Source organism: Cryptomeria japonica, chromosome 10 (genome assembly GCF_030272615.1).
Source record: "Cryptomeria japonica chromosome 10, Sugi_1.0, whole genome shotgun sequence".
Lineage (NCBI taxonomy): Eukaryota > Viridiplantae > Streptophyta > Pinopsida > Cupressales > Cupressaceae > Cryptomeria > Cryptomeria japonica.
In genome coordinates this window covers 422613071-422632777 of record NC_081414.1, presented here as the reverse complement: position 1 = coordinate 422632777, position 19707 = coordinate 422613071, and the positions used below count along the sequence as shown (strand labels likewise).

General features: G+C 36.8%; 1 protein-coding gene across 2 annotated transcripts; it reads left to right on the top strand.

Annotated features, from left to right (window-relative positions):
• Positions 1 to 1287: 1287 nt before the first annotated feature.
• Positions 1288 to 19533, top strand: LOC131034110 (transcriptional corepressor LEUNIG). Of its 2 annotated transcripts, XM_057965497.2 has the most exons (18): positions 1290 to 1580; positions 1673 to 1770; positions 1857 to 1966; positions 3030 to 3383; positions 3548 to 3633; positions 3867 to 3954; positions 4061 to 4172; positions 4271 to 4320; positions 7549 to 7860; positions 15532 to 15771; positions 16108 to 16359; positions 16668 to 16785; positions 16964 to 17073; positions 17185 to 17334; positions 17770 to 17925; positions 18056 to 18172; positions 18747 to 18953; positions 19244 to 19533. In XM_057965497.2, exons 1-18 carry the CDS (start codon positions 1546 to 1548, stop codon positions 19385 to 19387), a joined length of 2739 nt encoding a protein of 912 aa, XP_057821480.1. In that variant the 5' UTR covers positions 1290 to 1545; the 3' UTR covers positions 19388 to 19533. The 2 variants fall into 2 exon arrangements, with proteins under 2 accessions (XP_057821481.1, XP_057821480.1); XM_057965498.2 differs by lacking the exon at positions 16108 to 16359 and having other exon boundaries at positions 1288 to 1580.
• The last annotated feature ends 174 nt before the right edge of the window (positions 19534 to 19707 follow it).

The following is a 19707-nucleotide window of genomic DNA, read 5'->3' as shown; positions in this document are numbered from 1 at the left end:
GATTTAAATTTGTGCCCATAGGAATGTACCCTATCTATTGAAATGGTTGTGTAATTTTACTTGCTTGAAGTCTATTTGCTTTGTTGTTTAGTATTCGTGTCTAAAATTAAGGCATGTTGACAACACCTTTGAGATCTTGTTAAATAAAGGATCTTCTTAGTATATCAAGCCTTTGGATTTTGAATCAATAGTTTGAATAAGATCAAAGACATGCCAATATATCATGCAGTATACATAAGACACAAAGTATGCTGATTTTATGCTTTCTCAATTGATGTCATGTATAACATAACTCTTCTTATGCTTTCTTAGGTGATCATAACTAATTAGGGTTTGTTTATTTATACAACACTCTAATTCACAAATTTGAACATTTCATGCTTAAGTTGATAAACAATAAACATTTGGAAAGAGGTTGGCTTTAAACCTATAACTAATTTTGAAACTTGAAATTTCAAATATCAAATCTACACTAGTAAAATTGACTCCAAATAATAAAGGGGTAAATTATAGATCATATTTTTTTCAAAAACGAAAGAATTGGTACTAGCCAAGTCTTCCTCTACGAGATCCTCTATAACCTTCAACAACATGAGCTGGTCTTATGCATCGATCAAAGCCATATATTCGAACTTAAAAATACTATTTATATCTTTCAATGACTTACTTGTCTGAAATCTACCTCATAGACTAATTAAAACTCCTATTTAGATCTTTAAACATATAAAATTAAAATCGATTAAGATGGAGACTATCTCCTATTTAGATCTTTAAAACATATAAAATTAAAATCAATTAAGATGCAGACTATCTTCCAATCTCTTTATATATAAATATCCCGCATACATCATAAGCAAAGGGTTGTAGTCCAAAACACATGGGAAAATGCAAGGTATGCAACTTTCAACCTTGTCTAGGAATGATGAAGTGCAGTTTGCAGGCCCGCAACATCCTTTCAGTTGAAAATGAAAAATAAGAAATAAAAAAAACCATGGGTATCCTACCAATTGGACGCTTCCCTTGCAATGAGTGTAACATCGGAAAACCCAAGGAGGAAGCGGAATGGGAGGTAAAGCTGAGATAACTGGGCAATGTAAGGTGAAGATTCATTCCAGAACTATTGGATTTCATCTACACCGTCCAGCACAGGAGTTATCCGATTCTCTGAATGAAAGTCCCAGGGCGGGTAGGTTCGGGCAAGTTCCGAGGCAGAGTCCGAGGCTGAGGTGCGTGGTCTCCAACACGTGCGAAAGCAGCTTTAGAGAGGAAGGATGGGATTTAGCTTTGGATTTCCCCATTCGCTGGCGTCAACGATCTTCAATTCTTCATCTAATCTAATTTTGAATTGCGTGGAATCCGAGGTGAGAGACAGAAGAAGCATTTTGCCCACGCCTTGAGCTGCTCTGCATCCACGTAGATCTCAATTCGTTTGGCGTGTCTGCTCAACGATTAATGGCGAGATGCAGATGATATGCGAGGAATGAGGTGAGGGACCCGGAGAACCAGTGCGCTTCTGTTCTGCCGTGGATCACCATTTCCACCGCTATGTCGCAGAACAACAACTGGGAGGCGGATAAAATGTAAGGAACAAGATGCAAAACTAGTGCCTTTTTCTCTGTATTTTTCCTTAGGATTATGCTGAGCTGAGTTAATGGGGTTTGGGCGATTGTAGGCTGGACGTGTACATTTATGATTATCTGGTGAAGAGGAATTTGCAAGCCTCGGCCAAGGCATTTCAGGCCGAGGGGAAGGTCTCTTCCGAGCCAGTCGGTAAGCTCTTCTCTTTCTCTGTTATCTTATCCTCTTTCCTTCTCCTTTTGTTTGTTTGTTTGACGATGGTGATGTACACCCTGCAGCGATAGACGCCCCCGGGGGGTTCTTGTTTGAGTGGTGGTCTGTATTTTGGGACATCTTTATTGCGAGGACCAACGAGAAGCACTCCGAAGTTGCTGCTTCCTACATTGAGGTCTCCTCTCTCTCTCCTCTCACTCTTTTCTTCCTTCCGACCACGTTCCTTTTCTCGTCCAGGTAAACGTTTGGGGTAAATCACAATGGTTCAGTGCTAGACACAGATGGTTTACACATTGTTGGTCATAGGTTGAGGTTGTACCCGGGACTCCCCAAGAAATTTGACACCTATTCGATATCCTTAACCATTCTTCATCAATCAGGTCGTAACCATTCATTGACCACTAAAAAAAAACCAGTCTTCAAATAACGCTTTGCTCTTGTCTTTATATACGTTGGATTAGCTGGTTTCCATGCCAAATTAGGCGTCTAGCCCTAGGGGAAGGTCTTCTACCACACGATATCTCATGCAATGCCAGGACGCCTTTTTACTGTGGACCGGTGAACTTGCCTACAGTAAATAGCATTTGATGCTCAAAATAGTTTTCATTTGCTTGGTACCTCAAGAGTTTTTGACCTCATCACTAGCATTAACACGAATGGTCCAAACTTGTGACCTCAGAGGCCCAGCAGGGGTACAAAGCCTGCAAGCTCACAGGCTAGTGGGTGTTTGAACCTTGGTGACAACAACAATGCCACTGAACCATGCCACTTAACTATCGGATCATGCCCTTAGTGATGCCCAAAGTAGTAATAGATATGCAGAGTAATGAGGATAAAGTACACTATAATAGTCGATTCAGCGGCAGAGTCCTCCTGTTCTCTAATCATGACAAGACATGAAATTCTTGTTGCATCTCACGTCAATGTGCAAGTATATAGAAGTCTAAAGTGGCTGCTTTGCCTAGGACTTGCGAGCCTTTTGGAATTGTTTACACTTCTTAATATTGTAAACGGGTAAAAGCCTAGTTGCTTGCCTTGCAAATTATTTTTTGAACTCTTTTGGAATGGTTTAAATGTTCTTTTGTCATCTTATGATATTTCTTTTACAAAGTTAACATTTTAAGACAACCATCTTGTTGTACTTCTGAAGTTATTATCATACGTTTTGACAGAATTGTTTTTGCAATAGATATTCAAAATACATGTTTTTATGGTTGCTCTGCTTTATTTTGATTCAGACACAGCTGTTGAAGGCACGGGAGCAGCAGCAGCAACAACAACATCAGCAGCAGCAGCAGCAGCCACAACTTCAGCAGCAGCAGCAACAGCAGCAGCAGCAGCAGCAGCAGCAGCAACAGCAGCAACATCAACAGCTACAGATGCAGCAACTGCAAATGTTGCAGAGGCAAGCACAGCAGCAGCAACAACAACGTAGAGAAGGTTTGTTAAATGGCTCTGCTAATGGGTTGGTTAATAACGATCCTCTCCTCCGGCAGAATCCAGGAACAGCAAATGCCATTGCAACAAAGATGTATGAGGAACGACTAAAGCTACCTCATCCGAGAGATTCGATGGATGATGGATCGCTTAAGGTGCTTGACTAGTTTTAGCATCCATTGAATACTCTACAAACTAGCATTTATATAATAACAATGTTTTTACCTTAAATCCATAAAATGTTTCTTATATTCATCATTTCATTTTGTAATCATCATTAACAGATAGTTGTATGGTTGCTTGACTTTGATTTTCACAGAGATTTGGAGATAATGTTGGTCAGTTATTGGATGCAAACCAGACAACAATGCTAAAGGCAGCAAGCACACCTGGGCAGCCTTCAGGGTATAACATCTCCTGATACAAACTTCTATTTCAAACTTATACTAATTCTTGTATTTACAACGGGAAAGAATGAATTGAATTTTAGTATTTTGTTGTAGTTTAATGGATTTTCATTAGCTGAAACTTTTGCTTGATGATCAGTTATTTGGAATAGAGTTTGGTTTCCAAATTTGCTTTCTCACTGTGTACTATATGGCCTTAGTTTCTTGTGATTTTGCATGTTGCATGTATAGGCAAGTTTTACATAGCACTGCAGGTAATATGTCCGCTGCTCTTCAGCAGGTCCAAGTGCGTAATCAGCAATTACCTGTGGCCCCACAGGTGTGTAAATGCTTTTTTGTTCAATCTTTTTAACATCTACATATAATTGTACAATTTGGCCCTTTTGCAAGGATATTGATGTATTTAAGGATACACAATGGCACAGGACATCAAAACTGAGATGAATGCAGTACTTGGTCAGAGATCTGGTGCCTCAGAAGCTTCATTATTTGGAGTACCTGGAGGTGGTCATTCAAAAACGAGCTTGCTAAGCCCAGGTATGATGTCTTTCATATGTAGATCCATCTAAAAAGTACAGAGTTTTTAAAAAATGACCAGAAATGGTTTAACTTGTATTCCATATTCCTTTTGTCAGGTTCTAATCAAGGAGGAAACAATTTACCTTTGAAAGGCTGGCCGCTGGGTGTAAGTTCTTGGTTATTTTACCTTGTAATTGTAGCATATAAATTATTTTTTCCATACTTATCTGTATGGTAGGTAGAATGATGTATTCCTTGTCATACCGAGTCCATTATAATGATAACAAGAACCCCAATTATCAACTTGTAATGTTATTTAAAGAAAGTCCCATTACGAAATACTATTAAAGTAGTTTTGCTTAACCTAATATTTTAAGGTAACATTCCAGTGACTATTTTATATTGAAATTTCTCTGTGGGTTTTGTATGTACTCTCTGTCTGATAATTTCCTATTATGCATTTTTTTTCCAAGCCTTATCATAATTGCTTTCTTTCTGTCTTGTATATTTTCTTTTGTTGATTAAGTGAATTGGGAAAATATGTGTAAGTACTGAAACGGAGAAAAGCCTTAGGATCCACAGTAACGTCTTTGTGCTGGATGCATGGAGTAATCTTCTTGGCTTCAATTATTCCTGAAATTAATGTCTCTTAATACTATGGATTGTGGAAGGTTTAAGTCTCTAAATGGTAACCCATTAAGATTGACTATTATTTTCAACTCGTTGCATATGGGATTGCATTGGTAATTCACTTATTTCTGCACTTTTTCTGCTGTGATTGATTTTGAGCTTCAACCTTTGCTTCTTCGCTCTAGTGGTCTATAATATTTGCTATACCTCCAATTGAAAGGATTCCTCCAGCCTCTTGGCGGTGATAGTCATTGGCGATGCACAAGACATGCTCATTCAAAGAATTTTTACCATCTCCGCTCTCATCTAGGGTGGTTCACCTTGGAAAAAATCTCAAGGCTTTGCAAAAAGATCAGTTAATCGTGCCCTGATCAAGCTTTGCACTCTTGATCCTTTCGGCAATCAAATTTTTGTTTTATGTTATCTAGTTTCCTCAGCAATTTGTGCTGTTCATTTCATAAAGGTGTGGTTTTTCTCTTGGTGATGAGCATTTTTAACATGTTGCTTTTTTTTTTTTGAATTATTCATTATTGTTATTAGGTGGTACTAACTACCTGTATTTACTTCCATTCATGAGTGAGTAGGTGAAAAGAAGTTTTTTAAGGAATTAAGATGGCTGGCTCTGGTTGGGGAGTTAAAAGTTGAACTTTGATGCTGCTGCCAAAAGGAATCTAGGCAAGGCCGGAATTGGTCATGTGCTTTGCAATGAAGATGGAGGCTTTGTCTTGGGAGGCTTTAAGTTCTTCGGGGAGCAAACTGATAACTATGTGGAATGGGTACTTTGTTAGCAAGTACTAAGGGCTATTTGTGGCTGGGTATAGGGAAATTGAAGTGGAGGGTGATTCTCCAATAGTGGTAAATGCAGTAGGAAAATGGTTCTCGACCTATTTGGCAGTTGAAGGTGATTCCAGGTGAGGTAAATTTATGGTATTAGAAATACCATTCCTTTAAGGTTGCACATTGCTCTAAGGTGGTGGATTATTAAATGGCAAATCAAGGGGTCCTACTTCAGTAGTTTTCTACAGTGGAGAGTAAAGACAAATGATTGGGATAATTTGAATTCTATAACTGAAAAGCATTGGATTAATGTTTATCAAGACCTTGATGAGTTATATGGCAAGTTGTGGTGTAACAAGCAAGCGTAAAGCTCTAATTGCTTGGAGCAGACTGTATGTGGCAGATCATGGGAGGAGAATGGGGAAGCATAAGACAATTATCCTTGGTGGTGGCTTTCTTTTATTTTGCTTGTTTGGGTTGCAAATGTCCAAGTGATGCAGCTGGCGCTTTGAGAGAAGTATGATTGGGAGTAGGTGTCTCGTGGCTGTGCTATTTTGGTTTGTCTGTTACGATGATGAGTGGTGAATCCTCCTTGGACCCAATTGGCAAAGACTGGCTGTGGATCATTAACTAAAGAAGATTTTCAACTGTGATGATTTGGAGCCAATGCAGTTGGTAAAAGGCTATTTTGGTACTGGAGGGCTTGATGGACACTGGATGCTTTTGTTGTGTGCTATGATTTTAGCTGAACTTAAGGAGAATCTATCAATGTTTATAGTGAGTGAGAATGTGAAGGAATGTCTGTTGGAGTTCCTTGTCAAGGGAATGAAGAGGAAATAGTAGAGTGGTGATATTTTTGAGGGGGAGAGCTGCAATAGATTACAGGTAGGAAGCTTAGGCAACCTTTGTTTAGGTTGAAGCTTCCACTTCGCAGCTGCAAGAAGAATTACATGAGTTAGGGGTGGACAATAAGGTTTAAGAGGAATTTTGTTAGGATCTTTGCTTGGCTATGTGTTATGGTCATTTCTTTCCATAATAGCACCTTGGAGTTAATCCATGCCTCTATGATGCTACTTTTGGAGAATGGTTTGTTGACTCAGGTGGTGCATAGAGTAGATATAATTAAATGGCTGAAGGTACATGTTGCAGTGCTGGATTCACGGATGTTTGCTCTGATGTAGGAAAATACACCTTTTTCTGGAAATGGTGTATATGCTAATGAATTAGAATGCTGGAAAATGGTGCCTCCTGGAAGTGGCTATGTGTGTGAGCCAATGTAGTCTGGTTGGTGTTTCCTAGTGGTGTCTGAAGGGTGGTTTGATTCTTTTTGTTAATTTTCTGTTGTTGTATTTGTGGAGAGTTATGTTTGTGCCAATATAGCTCTTGTTGACTGTATGGTGTCTGGATAGCTGGGTGTATGTAGTAGCAACTTTTGTTTAGGGTTTCTATGACCTTGTTTGGTTAAAGATTTTCATTTGCAATATAGGTTGTGGTTTCTTTGATATATCTAGCTGTTGTTGTTGATATAGTAGGGCTGGGGCCCCTTAATAGAACCACAATAATATATATGTGAAAAATGACCTATGTTTACTCTTCTACTTGGTTATTCAGAAGAAGTGAATGCAAGTCAGGTTTTGCCAATCCTTTTTTTTTTCTGTCATTGACCCTAGACATCTCTTCTTCGCAAATTTCTTTCAGCTGATTTTTTTGACCTCTTTGAAGATTTAATCTGTTTCATTTTACACATGCATACATTGACTATAATTTGTAATGGAGATTTTATTAATGGGTCATTTACATGCTACATTTTTTTGCATTTGTTGGGAAAGTAAAATTGTTAGTGAAAAGTTGAATAAGTATTATATATGATGGTTAGTAGACTGTACTTTAGTTCTCATGTTCTTATGCTATTCATCACTTAACTAGCACTTTCTTTGTATCTCCTAATTTTTCGACATTAATTATTTTTAACTGTGTTTATTTCCAGGGTCTTGACCAACTTCGGCCAGGTCTTCTACAAACTCAAAAATCATTTATTCACTCTCCACAGCAGCAATATCACCAACTTCAAATGCTGACTCCACAGCAACAACAACTGTTAATGCAAGCTCAAGCACAAGGAAATCTGACATCACCTTCAGGTTCAAATGATGTGGAAGGCAGAAGACTTCGGATGCTTCTGAGTAGTAGGAATCCTGTTGCAGGCAAGGATGGTCAACCCAATGCTGTTGGTGATTTGACTCAGAATGCTGGATCTCCATTGCAATCTACACGACCTGAAGCTGACATGATATTGAAGGTATATGCAGTGTTGTTTATTTGGAAAGAAAGTTTTTTGTCACTTACAGTGAAGACTTTTGAAGTCTTTCATGTTCGCTCAACCATAAGCTGCTCTTATGACATCTAGAATAAGATTTCAGTTGGTTACTCATCTTAGAAAACATCTTAGTTTTTCTAAATTTATTTATTTTTCCCTAGAAGGCAGAAGAGTCCTTATAAGACCCAGTGATTTTTGCGTGGATCTCTGTTAAAGCTTATTGATTGAGAAACTTTATGCACTTATGAAGTTTAGGTTTTGTCAGCTTTGTTAAAGCGTTTGATAAATCTTGCAATGATTTTTAAAGGTTTTGTTACTCATCCAGTTTCCTGGCATTTTGCACTTCGCTGTTTCTCGATATGATGCAAATTACATATTGCAGTTTGTGCCTAATGCTTCAGGCATGCTTTTAGTGTCACAAGCACTTTTGATGATTGGTAGCTCTATAGAACTCTCCAGGCCTGCAATTTGGTGTAAGTTTTAGTGCTGGAATAAATGATGTACTGCCAAGCAGTGTTGATAACATCTTGTGGTTGTCATCATATATCAATCAATCAAATTTATGGCATATCTGTTGTATTCCAAATTAATAATATTATTTTTGTTACTTTGCAATCACGTGAGCATTGATTGTTCTCAATAAAAACTGCCATCTTCTTCTATTTAAAGTGTCTATCATTGTTACATAATTATCAATGCATAGCATTTTTCTTCTTTCCCAGATCTGAAGTCTTAGAAAAGAAGAAAAATCTCTACTTTGTTTACCTTGCAAACTTGTGGATTAAAAGGCTTACCTTTCTTGGAGTTTTAGATTGTTGTGTTACCAAAGCCTGATTTTTCAAGCCCTTGGACAAAATTGTTTCAATTTGGATGATATTTTTATTTGTTCCTTTGTTAACTTATTCAGGGAGTTCTTAAAATGACGGGAACTTGAATATTGTTTTTGCCTAGCCTTTAGATATAAGAATGAGGGGATAGAGGTGGAAAAAGATGCTGGTAGTAAAATTTAGAAGAAAGCAATTAGCAGATATGCATGTAAAGAAGAAAGAGCATTTATTCAAAAGGATGCATGCAAAAAGATGACTAGGGGTAACAACTAAAACAACTTGATTGAACCAATCTTGTGGATCATCATCGAATTGTCCACAGTTACATTATGAAAAATGAAATATTCAAATTCCGCAGATAGAGAAATAACTTAAAGTCTTTGATGCACATAGGTCATAGAAACAATCAACACACCAATGTAATCTCAATTCACCCACATTGACTCCATCTCTAGAGATAACATCTGCCAGATATATATTAGTTCAGGTGCTAGCAAAAAAACATGTTTTTTGTGGTAAATAAATTGTTAATCTTTATGCTACTGAGAATAATCTCATGGTTCTTTTAGTGCTATTATTCAACTTCTTGAGTTGAAGATGAAATACCTTATATAGATGGTGGTGTGCAAGTAGGACAGAGAGGCACGGTAAAAAATTCATAAATGTAATGATGTGTCTAAATAGCAATTTGTCTGTATCCTTAGGCCTCATTCGGATCTGATGATAATCAGATCTTAGGTCAATTTTGGAGAAGCTGCATGCAACTCATCAATTGACTAGTCTACTCTAGGAACAAGAAATTGGTTATTTATAGCTTTTTTATACAAGTCATGATAATCAATGCACATGTAAAAATAACTATCCTTTGTTTGTATCTGATACTACTGGTGCGACTTGGAATGACATGTCTTGCATGGAGTGATTCATAACTTGTATTCTACCTTTTCACTTTTTATCCTGGAGTGCTAGTAAAGGGTAATTATTACGGCTATTGGGCTTTTTATCAGTTCATTGGCATTCTGTATATGACTATCAATTGGAAGATTCTTAGGGAGGTCATCAAAACCACTTGGCACTGCAATAATATCTATTGTATTGGCTGGATATATGCCTATTTTTTGAACTAGCTGAAGTATGCAAGCTCTTCAAATTGTCACAACTGATTATATAACATAGGTTGTTTTTACTGATTTGCATTTGCATTTTATGGGCTGATATGATGGAACGTTTAAGTGGCTGAAACCCTAATTCAACATCTTTATCTTGCAAAAATTTCAAGCACAACTCTGTCAATTCCATGCAGACTTAACAGAGTCCATGAAGCCATTGTGTGTGTGATATCGGTATTACCCAAAGGTATCATCTCAAAATCAGAGGTCATTGAAAAAAATCCCAGTCCAATGCCCATTCCCTAACTTTGTGCAAGTCATGTTGGTCTCATCAGCAATATACACAGCTAACATACTCCTTAGAAGTCATGGTGCTACTATTAACAATATCCACAACTAACATCTGTGGTTTAGAGCTCACTTTTTGCATGAGAAACAATGGCCATCTTCCTTAGGTGCCTTATTAACCTTATCTCCAACTTGAGGCAGCCATTTGTATTGATATTAGATGTTCTATTTGGGTGGAAAGTTCTTAGGAAGTGTCTATTTCTGCTTGCTTTGGGCCTTGCTTTCTACTAATTTTTTATGTGATCTAATAAGTTAGCTGGTTTCAAAGATGACACATTTCTTCAGTTGTCTCTCAGACCATCGACAAGCATTTAAGATTTACCTAGCTGTCAATATGCCATGAACCCACATGCAAAGTCTTGTAAAATTTCTATTGATAAATAATTAAATTCTGATTATAATTATCAACAGACTTTTGCATGTTCTAGTCTGTATTTCTCAATTCTATGTAGACAAAAAGAGAAGACAAATCACACTCCATAAGGATCTCATCCTGGAGAGCATCCGGAATATCCAAGTCATGATGATGCCACCAATCACATGCAGTCCCCTCCTGATGTTGTGATGTAAACTAAATTTTTCCCAAATCATTTTATCAAATGCATCTTAAACTAAAAATAAACAAATTAATGGATCCATACCTGTTATTATTATTTTCCTTGATCTATAAAATCTGAGAATATCCATTTTTGGCATCTGAGGATGGCTTTCAGCTCTAGGATGGCTATATTTCAATTTAGGCCAATGTCCATCAGCTCGCTTATATCACCGTATGGCTGAAAGTCATAATTTAATACAAAGTCATCATCCTTTGGCTCTATATGCTCTCTTTAACATCCTGGTAGGGTCCTAAATAGTATCTTGTCTTGCTAGTTTTCTGTATCTGTTGCTTGGCAGTTGTTCTCCTTCTTAAGTGCATGCTCAGTTTTTGTAAAGCTTTTCCTTTCTTTAGCTAAGTGCTGATCTCTTGTGTCTTTTTTTGTAAAGGCATGTTATTTACTTTTATTATTTTCAGATTGAGCTATGTCAGTTAACAGTTGTTCTTATTTTAGAAAAGACACTTTTTTTCCTGCTTTAGGGTTTTAGGCTAAGGTTTCTCTTTTCTAGCCTACATGCTCCACCGAGATAAGTATTTTTCATTATAAATCCTAGAGTTCTCTTGTTCTATACAAGAAATCTAGGGCACACTGTTGAAACATATAGAGAGAGCATATGAGTGTTGAGCTAGTGCAGTGTAATTTTTTTCTGTTTTAATAGATGGATGCAGCGGGGTTTAGATATATGAGTATTGGCTGTTAATATTTTCAACAGTCTGTGTTTGTAGATTAGCATACTCAGATCTGCTGTTTCGTTTGTAGTATTTCATTTTAAGTTACTCTGCAGTTAATTGTTTGAGTGCAGAATCTGCTTACCAGTCTGAAAGTTCAATAGACAACTATTCTTGGATTCATTTGTTTAGGAAATGGAGAGTCCGGCTGTGCATTCAAAGGCTCCTTTGTAGAACTAGTCTGATGGCTATGTGATATTTTAGCCCTGTGGGTGAAATGATGTGATGAAGACTGTCTATTGGCCATGTTGTACAGTAGTAAATCTATGGTTTGGTTCATTTTTCTTAAATCTTTACTCATGTTGTATGGTAGTAGTTGAATTGTTTGGGTCATTTTTGCTACATCTTTACTCAGCTGTAGAGTAGTAGTTGGATGGTTAGGTTATGCCTCATAAGCCATTTTGGATATGCCAATATAACTTCACAGGCTTGTGAGATTGTCTCAATGATGTCCACTGTTATGAGCTGGATAAATCTGAACTAAAACTGCAACATTATCAAAAACAAATTTGTCTGTAGAATAAGTCTAAATTATTGAGATGTGAAAGAAAACATGTATAAGAAGTGAACATTATGCTAGGAATAACTCTATTTTGATTGCAGCCAGCAAACATAACATCCCAAGATCACTGTAGATAGTTTTGTAATAAGAAATTATACATCTCTTTGTTATGAAGCAAAGATCAGTCCTTTTAGATAAGGTCTCTTTGCCTATAAATATGGCAAGACCTTTTGAAGCAAGGAGATGGCTAGGGAGGCTCTTGAGACTTCATTCAAACAATATAACTGCCTTGAATCTCATAGTAGACGTGGCATTTGAAAATAATGTTCTTTTGATTCTCCAATAGTTTCTAGTTCACGGAGAAAACGAAGATGAGAAATTCTATTACCTTGTGGAATAAGCTGGTATATCTCAACTTCTAACTGGTTGGAACAAACTCTCAATCGATCAGGGGGAATCCTTAGGTTATACTGTCTTTCTACCAACAATTTTGGAGATAATAGTAAATGATGATGGTGCCACCAACAATCTAAAAGAACTAAGCATATACATCCACATCGATGCTGGCAAGCAAGGGAGAAAGGCAAAGTGGTCTTAATTTGTTGCCAATAAATGGTCCCTTTTTGACAGCTTTATTGATCACACCTTTGTGAGGAGGGCACCCAAGAACTATAAGAATGGAAGATTGTCTTTATAGATGCAAGAAACAAACTGATCTTGGAGTACCAACTATTTTGTTGTCCAGGAATATCCATGCAGGCAACATTCTTTGAAGAAGAAGTGACCGTATATGGATATCTTTCCTATCCCGAGGATGAATCCCCTAGGAGCTCAAGTTTGTGAAGGTTGAAAACAACATGAAGGCATTTTTGAGATAGAGACTGTCAAATTAAGCTTTGACAATGTATTGTATTATTATTTGGTTTACAATGAATAAAATAGTGAAACATGATGATTTAAACCATCTAGATATGCACCATTAAATTGATCCCCATTATTCATGAAGAACAATGGATTTAATGACGACATTGAAAGATGCATCTTTTGTAGGACACCCTGAATATGACAAAGTTGAAGCTCAAGATTCATCCTATGCTCAACTTCCTGCATTTCTTCCTCTTAGAAGATAGCTTTGTTTGACTTGTGTTGTGTTTGCTTGTTCTTATTTGATTCTGACAGTCTTCAATGTTTCTGTACTTTACAATATGTTTGTGGTTTTGTCTTTGAGAGCTCAATATAATATTATTCTATGATATTATTGTGCGTCACTGGCTGCTTTCTTTATGCACCATCTTCTTTTTTAGCCTCACTATCAGCTCTTTTGCCTTCACTTTCTGATTCAGTTTCCTTGTCTCCTTCAATCTTATCTTGGCCTTTCATCCTCAACTCTGAATTCCTCTTTCATCATCAGGTCTGCTCAGAAGATTTCAATTTGATTTTTTGACTCTTTTGGCTCTTTATCGGCAAATTACCTTGATTTTTGAATAAACAACATAGCCAGGAATCACTCCGCCAGTGCCTTGTGGCTCTATTAGAAAGCTCTTATATTGTAAATAAACATGTGTTTTTGAGAGCTTAATATAATATTTATTCTATGATATTCTTGTGCATCACTGGCTACTTTCTTTATGCACCATCTTCTTTTTTAGCCTCACTGTCAGCTCTTTTGCCCTCACTTTCTGATTCAGTTTCCTTGTCTCCTTCAATCTCAGCTTGACCTTTCATCATCAGGTCTTTTGACTCTTTTGAATCTTAATCTGCAAATTACCTTGATTTTTGAATAAACAACATAGCCAGGAATCACCTATTAAGAAGCTCTTATGCTGTAAATAAACATGCAGTTGGGCTTGAGAGGAATGGAAGCATTAACAATTTGAGGATACTATCAGGTGGAAGATACAACATAGATGTTCAGAAGATATAGCAAAGAATCCGAATGTTGTAGTTCTGATTGTAGGAGGCCTGGTGGTCAATCACACAAGTGCCCAGAGAAGATCTGCAGGGATTAATTTTCCTATCATTAAGGATGCTGACAAGAACCTGATTGAAGAAAAGGTTCAGTGAGAGTGATGAGAGTCATGAAATCGTCTTGAAAATATGAAATTAAAATTATAAAACACTGATTTTTTTGTAAGTTTTTCTGTTTAAGTGTGCTAGGCTTCTCTTTGTTCAAGACAACAACACTCTAGACTATTTAGTGTTGTCCAACAGCTGTCCTTTATGTTCTCTGGGTGTCGGGGTATTAGCAAGTTGAGTTTAAGTTTACTACTAAGCATGGTCATGAGGTCAAAACTGCACAAACTTTTAACAACATATAAGGTAATAGGCAAACAATACCCTTGTGATCTTCCATGAGGGGTCCTCATTTATCTAATCGGTATCTCATTTGACACTGACCTAGAAGGCTTTTACTTTACCTTTATCGTCATATGTTCTGAACAGGACAACATATTATAAAAACAGTCAGCCATTTATAGGTTTTTTGATCTGCATATTTGATGATTCATTATCATGGGATTTGGGTGGTTGATGATTTTTGTTTTGTTCTTGAACAAGTACATGGGTTTAAGAGAAGAAATTCAAATTACCAATGAGAGAGAAGATGGTGTGTGCATGACTGATGATTTCAGGAGGATTTAAGGTGAGTTAGTGATGAAGCTTTGTATCCTTTGCTTGTATGATGGACCTGCAGTACTTTTGAAGGATTGTTTCTTAGCTATCTTGGATTTATATATTACCGGTCATGGTCTAACTTTCTGACTAGCCTGCAGTGTGATGGTAATTACCTAACTCTTACCTCTTTGTATGAATCCCCTTAACTCCAGGTATACCAAGCCAAATTCTAAATAAATATACAGTATGCTAAACTATATAATTAATTATGAAAATAGGCTTTCAGGGAAAACTCTGTAGAGGTTTTTGAATTGATGTTTTAGTTTACTCTGTTAGGTGTTATTGAATTAGCTCCTATGCTTATTAAGTAAAATGTTAAATATCAATGTACAATAAATTTGATACACCTAAAGTGAGGGGTACCTTTTTTTATTAATCTCCAACATTGGTTAAACCCAAACCCTAGTACCAATCCAAATTGTTTCACAAATTTCCATATCATTGGTTGAGAAAGTCTTTTGAAAGAGGGAAACTGCTATTACCTTGACATCTCTAATTCAAATGTGTCAGGAGCCCAAAGTGTTCTAGAACTCTTTGTTTAAGAAACATGGTCTCATTAAGATCATAATAGTAAGTAATGGGATGTTAAGTGTACTACAGTTGCTATTTAATTTTTGTCCAACCTTTTTTAACAGAGTACAACTGTTTACAGTTGAGTTTTAAGAGGATAGACTTCCATATTGCAGATGCGTAATCTGTTTTCTTACCTTAGTGTTCAGGATAAATAGAAGATTTAAGATTGCAGGTTTCCTTTATTGTATCACTTTTGGTATACCTTGATCTTTGTAGTAGTGTGCTTTTAAGTAGAATGTTGTTTATGATAGCTGTTTGTGTGTCTTCTAAAGCCTTGACATTATTTTCTCACAGATTAAGATAGCCCAAATCCAGCAGCAACAGCAACAGCAGCAGCAACAGCAACAGCAACTGCAGCAGCAGCAGCAGCAACCACAACAAAACAATAACCAACAGCAACAACTTCAACAGCAAGCCTTGTCAAGTCAGCAATCCCAAGTTGCTAACCATCAACAACAGCAGCAGGACAAAATTGGAGTCGCTGCTGTAACGGTTGATGGGAGTATGTCCAATTCACTTCGTGGAAATGATCAGGTAGTTGTTGCAACTCTGGTGGTCCTATCTCTTGCAATGAATATTATGGATGCAGATAAATAAAATGGTTAAATGTTGTCTCACATTTGAGCAATTTCATACTTTAAAGCACAGTATATTGTGTTTTAGAAAGGTTTTTCGATTAAAAATGATATCCTTGTTTCTTGATTTCCTGTGTAACTGTAAATATTGACACAGCTATAGGACCTATGAAACAGAACAAGTTGTTCTTAGAGAAAATGTAAAGCCCATGCACCTGAGCTGGAAACCTTCAAGTGAGTCTTTAATAGAGTTTGGTTGAGAAATCTTATTTCTTATTTTTTGCAATTGTGAAAGGCTGGCTCTAAAGGTCAGAATGGAAGAAAACGAAAGCAGCCTGGGTCATCTTCTGGTCCAGCTAATAGCTCAGGAACTGCAAATACTACTGGTCCCTCCCCAAGTTCTGCACCCTCAACACCATCAACTCATACCCCTGGTGATGTGATGTCCATGGGTGGTGCATTGCAGCACAGTGGCAGCTCATCAAAGCCATTAATAATGTATGGAGCTGATGGCACAGGGACCCTTGCCTCACCATCCAATCCACTGGTAGTTAAATTTCTTTGATCTTCATTATTTACAAAATTCTTTGCCATTCCAATTGATTGTTCGGATGCTTTTAGCATAATGCTGAAACAAAAAGTTGGCCCAATTTTCCCAGGCAACTTAAATGATGCATGATTGGATTTACTTATGGCAAGTTTATAGATCATGCATCTTGATGTTTGATCATTAATGTTAATGTGGACTGTTGTCATATTTCTCCAAATGTGTTTCTCAGTTTATTCCAGAAATCAATTTCCAGCTATTAGCATTCTATTTTTAATAAGGTATTATAAATATATATTAAATTGCAGGCTGATATAGATCGGTTTGTGGAGGATGGGTCTCTGGATGATAATGTGGAGTCGTTTTTATCTCATGATGATACAGATCCAAGGGATACAGTTGGACGTTGTATGGATAAAAACCAAGGTAAGATAATAGAGGAAGTGTGCATCATAAATTCAAATTCATCTCTCACAGTTCTATGAGATAAGCTGAGAGATGCTCCTTTGTCGTAGTTGAAATTTTTATGGTGTTGTTTGAACTAATATATAAATTAAATTTAGAATCAATTAATTTTATGTTTTAACATGTTTTTCACTTGCAGGATTTTCATTTACTGAGGTTAGTTGTCTTCGAGCCAGCACCAGTAAAGTTGTTTGCTGCCATTTCTCTTCCGATGGAAAGTTGCTAGCCAGCGCTGGACATGAGAAGAAGGTAATCTGAATCTAGACATGAAACTGTGATATTTATTCTCTTTTTTTTTGACATGCATAATCTAGAGTCGTGAGTAAATACATAATATTTTGGACTTTTCTGGAAATGTAGGCAGTGTTGTGGAACATGGACACGTTGAAACTTAAAAGTTCTCTAGAAGAGCATCACTTTCTGATCACTGATGTGCGGTTCAGTCCTAATTCAACCCGCCTGGCTACATCATCCTTTGATAGAACAGTTAGGGTTTGGGATGCTGACAATGTTAGTAAGACAAATGCCTTATCTTACTAGCTAAGCTTAATTACCATTCTTAATAGAATTATCTTGCTGTGATGATTTTAAGAGCAGCAAACATTAGTTATATTTCTCTCAAGAAAAAAGTAACTGATTTATCTTTAGAGTTCACCTCAGGTTATCAGCACTATTAAATCTCTCAATCTTGATTGTGTGCCACAAGAATCTGTTTAGATATGAATGCATGAGCTAATGGACTTGGAATAGGCATTTTGGTTGAATGAACAGGTCAATTTACTTGTGCTAGATTATTGCTGAATGATCATGATCGTTGAATATAAGCATTGTTGTATATATTATGTATCTTTCAATTTCTTTGTTAGTTTATGCAGTGTCCAATTATGAGGGTCAGAAGGTCATTTTTATCATTTGATAATGTTATGTTCTGGTTGAATTTTGCAGCCAAACTTTTCACTGCGTACATTTACTGGTCATTCCGCATCTGTTATGTCACTTGATTTCCACCCAAACAATGAGGATCTCATTTGTTCTTGTGATGGAGACAGTGAAATCCGCTACTGGAATGTTACCCAGGGCATTTGCACAAGAATATTTAAGGTAACTTATTCTTGAATGTATTTCTAGCAACAATGCTAGTTGACATTTTCTGTCATTTACCATGATCTTCAGAGTTGGGATGTTTGCTAACTGTGCTGTGTCTTCGTCTATGAAATCTGGGATTTTGAAGGGTGGTATGAGTCAAATGCGATTTCAACCTCGGATTGGCAGGTTTCTTGCAGCAGCTGCCGAAAATGTTGTTTCAATATTTGATGTTGAGAGTGAAGTTTGTGTGCATTCTCTACAGGTTTGTATATTGTCTAATTTGCCACTGTTGTATTTCATTCTTAACATGACGCTTCTTTTACCTTTGAAGTATTGCAGATAGGGGATGTGCTAAGAAGTAGTGTAGAATAGAACTGTGTGGTTCCTGCTGCATTTAGGACTCCACAATTGTTGTACCTTTAATTTTGTCTTATTTTATGTTTTTGGTTCTACAATTTCCCATTGTTTTAATGAAACCTTGAAAATGGGTATTGTGCATTTGTAGTTGCTACTTGTATGGTACAGCAGCATGCACAATTTCTATAGCATTGAACAGCTTTCACATAACATATTAGCACCCTTTTTGTATGATCCAGATCATACATGTGTTTGTCTTGTTAGTTGAGAAACCATTCAGTAGGATCTTTTCTGTCGATTGATGTACTGCTGCATAAATGCATGTTTTATTATAGAAGTCAAGTGTTAATAAACAAATGCATGTTTTTCTAGGCGCTATATTGCTGTGAGCTCTTATTAATGGTAACATCTAGTTGATAATACGCAATGTCAGGCTACTTTGAAGGCATATGGTTAAAAAAGATGTCTTTGATGTGCAGAGACACACAAAACCTGTGCATTCTCTTTGCTGGGACCAAAATGGAAACTTTTTGGCTTCTGTTAGTGAGGATTCAGTAAGGGTATGGGCCTTCGGTTCTGGAAGTGATGGAGAATGCGTACATGAGCTGATTTGTAGTGGAAACAAGTTCCATTCGTGTGTATTTCATCCTAGTTATCAATCGCTCTTGGTCATTGGCTGCTATCAGGTTATATAATATATCAACGAATTTATATATGCTGTCAATATTTTCTATTAATTAGGGATCTAAATTTAGTTTCAAATTTATTAATTTTTTGTTTGCAATTAGCTACTTCTAAATGTACTTTGAGTCTCGTTGATCTCCTTTAGTAATTTGTGGTCTTCCTTTCATTCGTTCTTTCCAGCATTGTGCAATCCAAGTGCAACAATTATAATGGGTTTGACATTTTATTATCATGAATTATATTTCTTGTCTGGGCTGTGGTATTTTGTTGATTATATTGCTTTGTCCTGTAGTCCTTGGAGCTCTGGAATATGGCTGAGAACAAGAGTATGACTATACCAGCCCATGATGGCCTCATTGCGGCTCTGGCAGTTTCACCTGCAACAGGCATGGTTGCTTCTGCAAGTCATGACAAGTGTGTGAAGCTATGGAAGTAAACATTAGTCTCTGCATTGTGGCAGTTCAGGGTTTTCTCTGTCATTGCTTTGACTGTTTGCAATTGTGGCAAGCTTTGCAATAGCTATTTGTACAATTTAACTTATTCGAGTCAAATCAATAATTATGAACTACAGATTCATGTGCATCTATTTTTTCCTTGAATGACACGTGAAGCTTCTACAGCCTATGAACTTTTCATAAGCATTTGATGTGCTTAAATATGTATTTATCAATGAAGCTCGCATCATATGTTTAGGCATTTAAAAGTCTATTAAACATTGCTCAAGGTGCTTTCTTGCTTCTTTAGAGTACATCAATA

Excerpts from the sequence above, each read along its gene's own strand:
- LOC131034110 (XM_057965497.2), top strand. The coding sequence starts at position 1,546 with ATGTCGCAGAACAACAACTGGGAGGCGGATAAAAT. Across the intron at positions 17,074-17,184 it reads GCGCTGGACATGAGAAGAAG|GCAGTGTTGTGGAACATGGA; the intron begins GTAATCTGAATC and ends CTGGAAATGTAG. Across the intron at positions 17,926-18,055 it reads TTTGCACAAGAATATTTAAG|GGTGGTATGAGTCAAATGCG; the intron begins GTAACTTATTCT and ends GGGATTTTGAAG.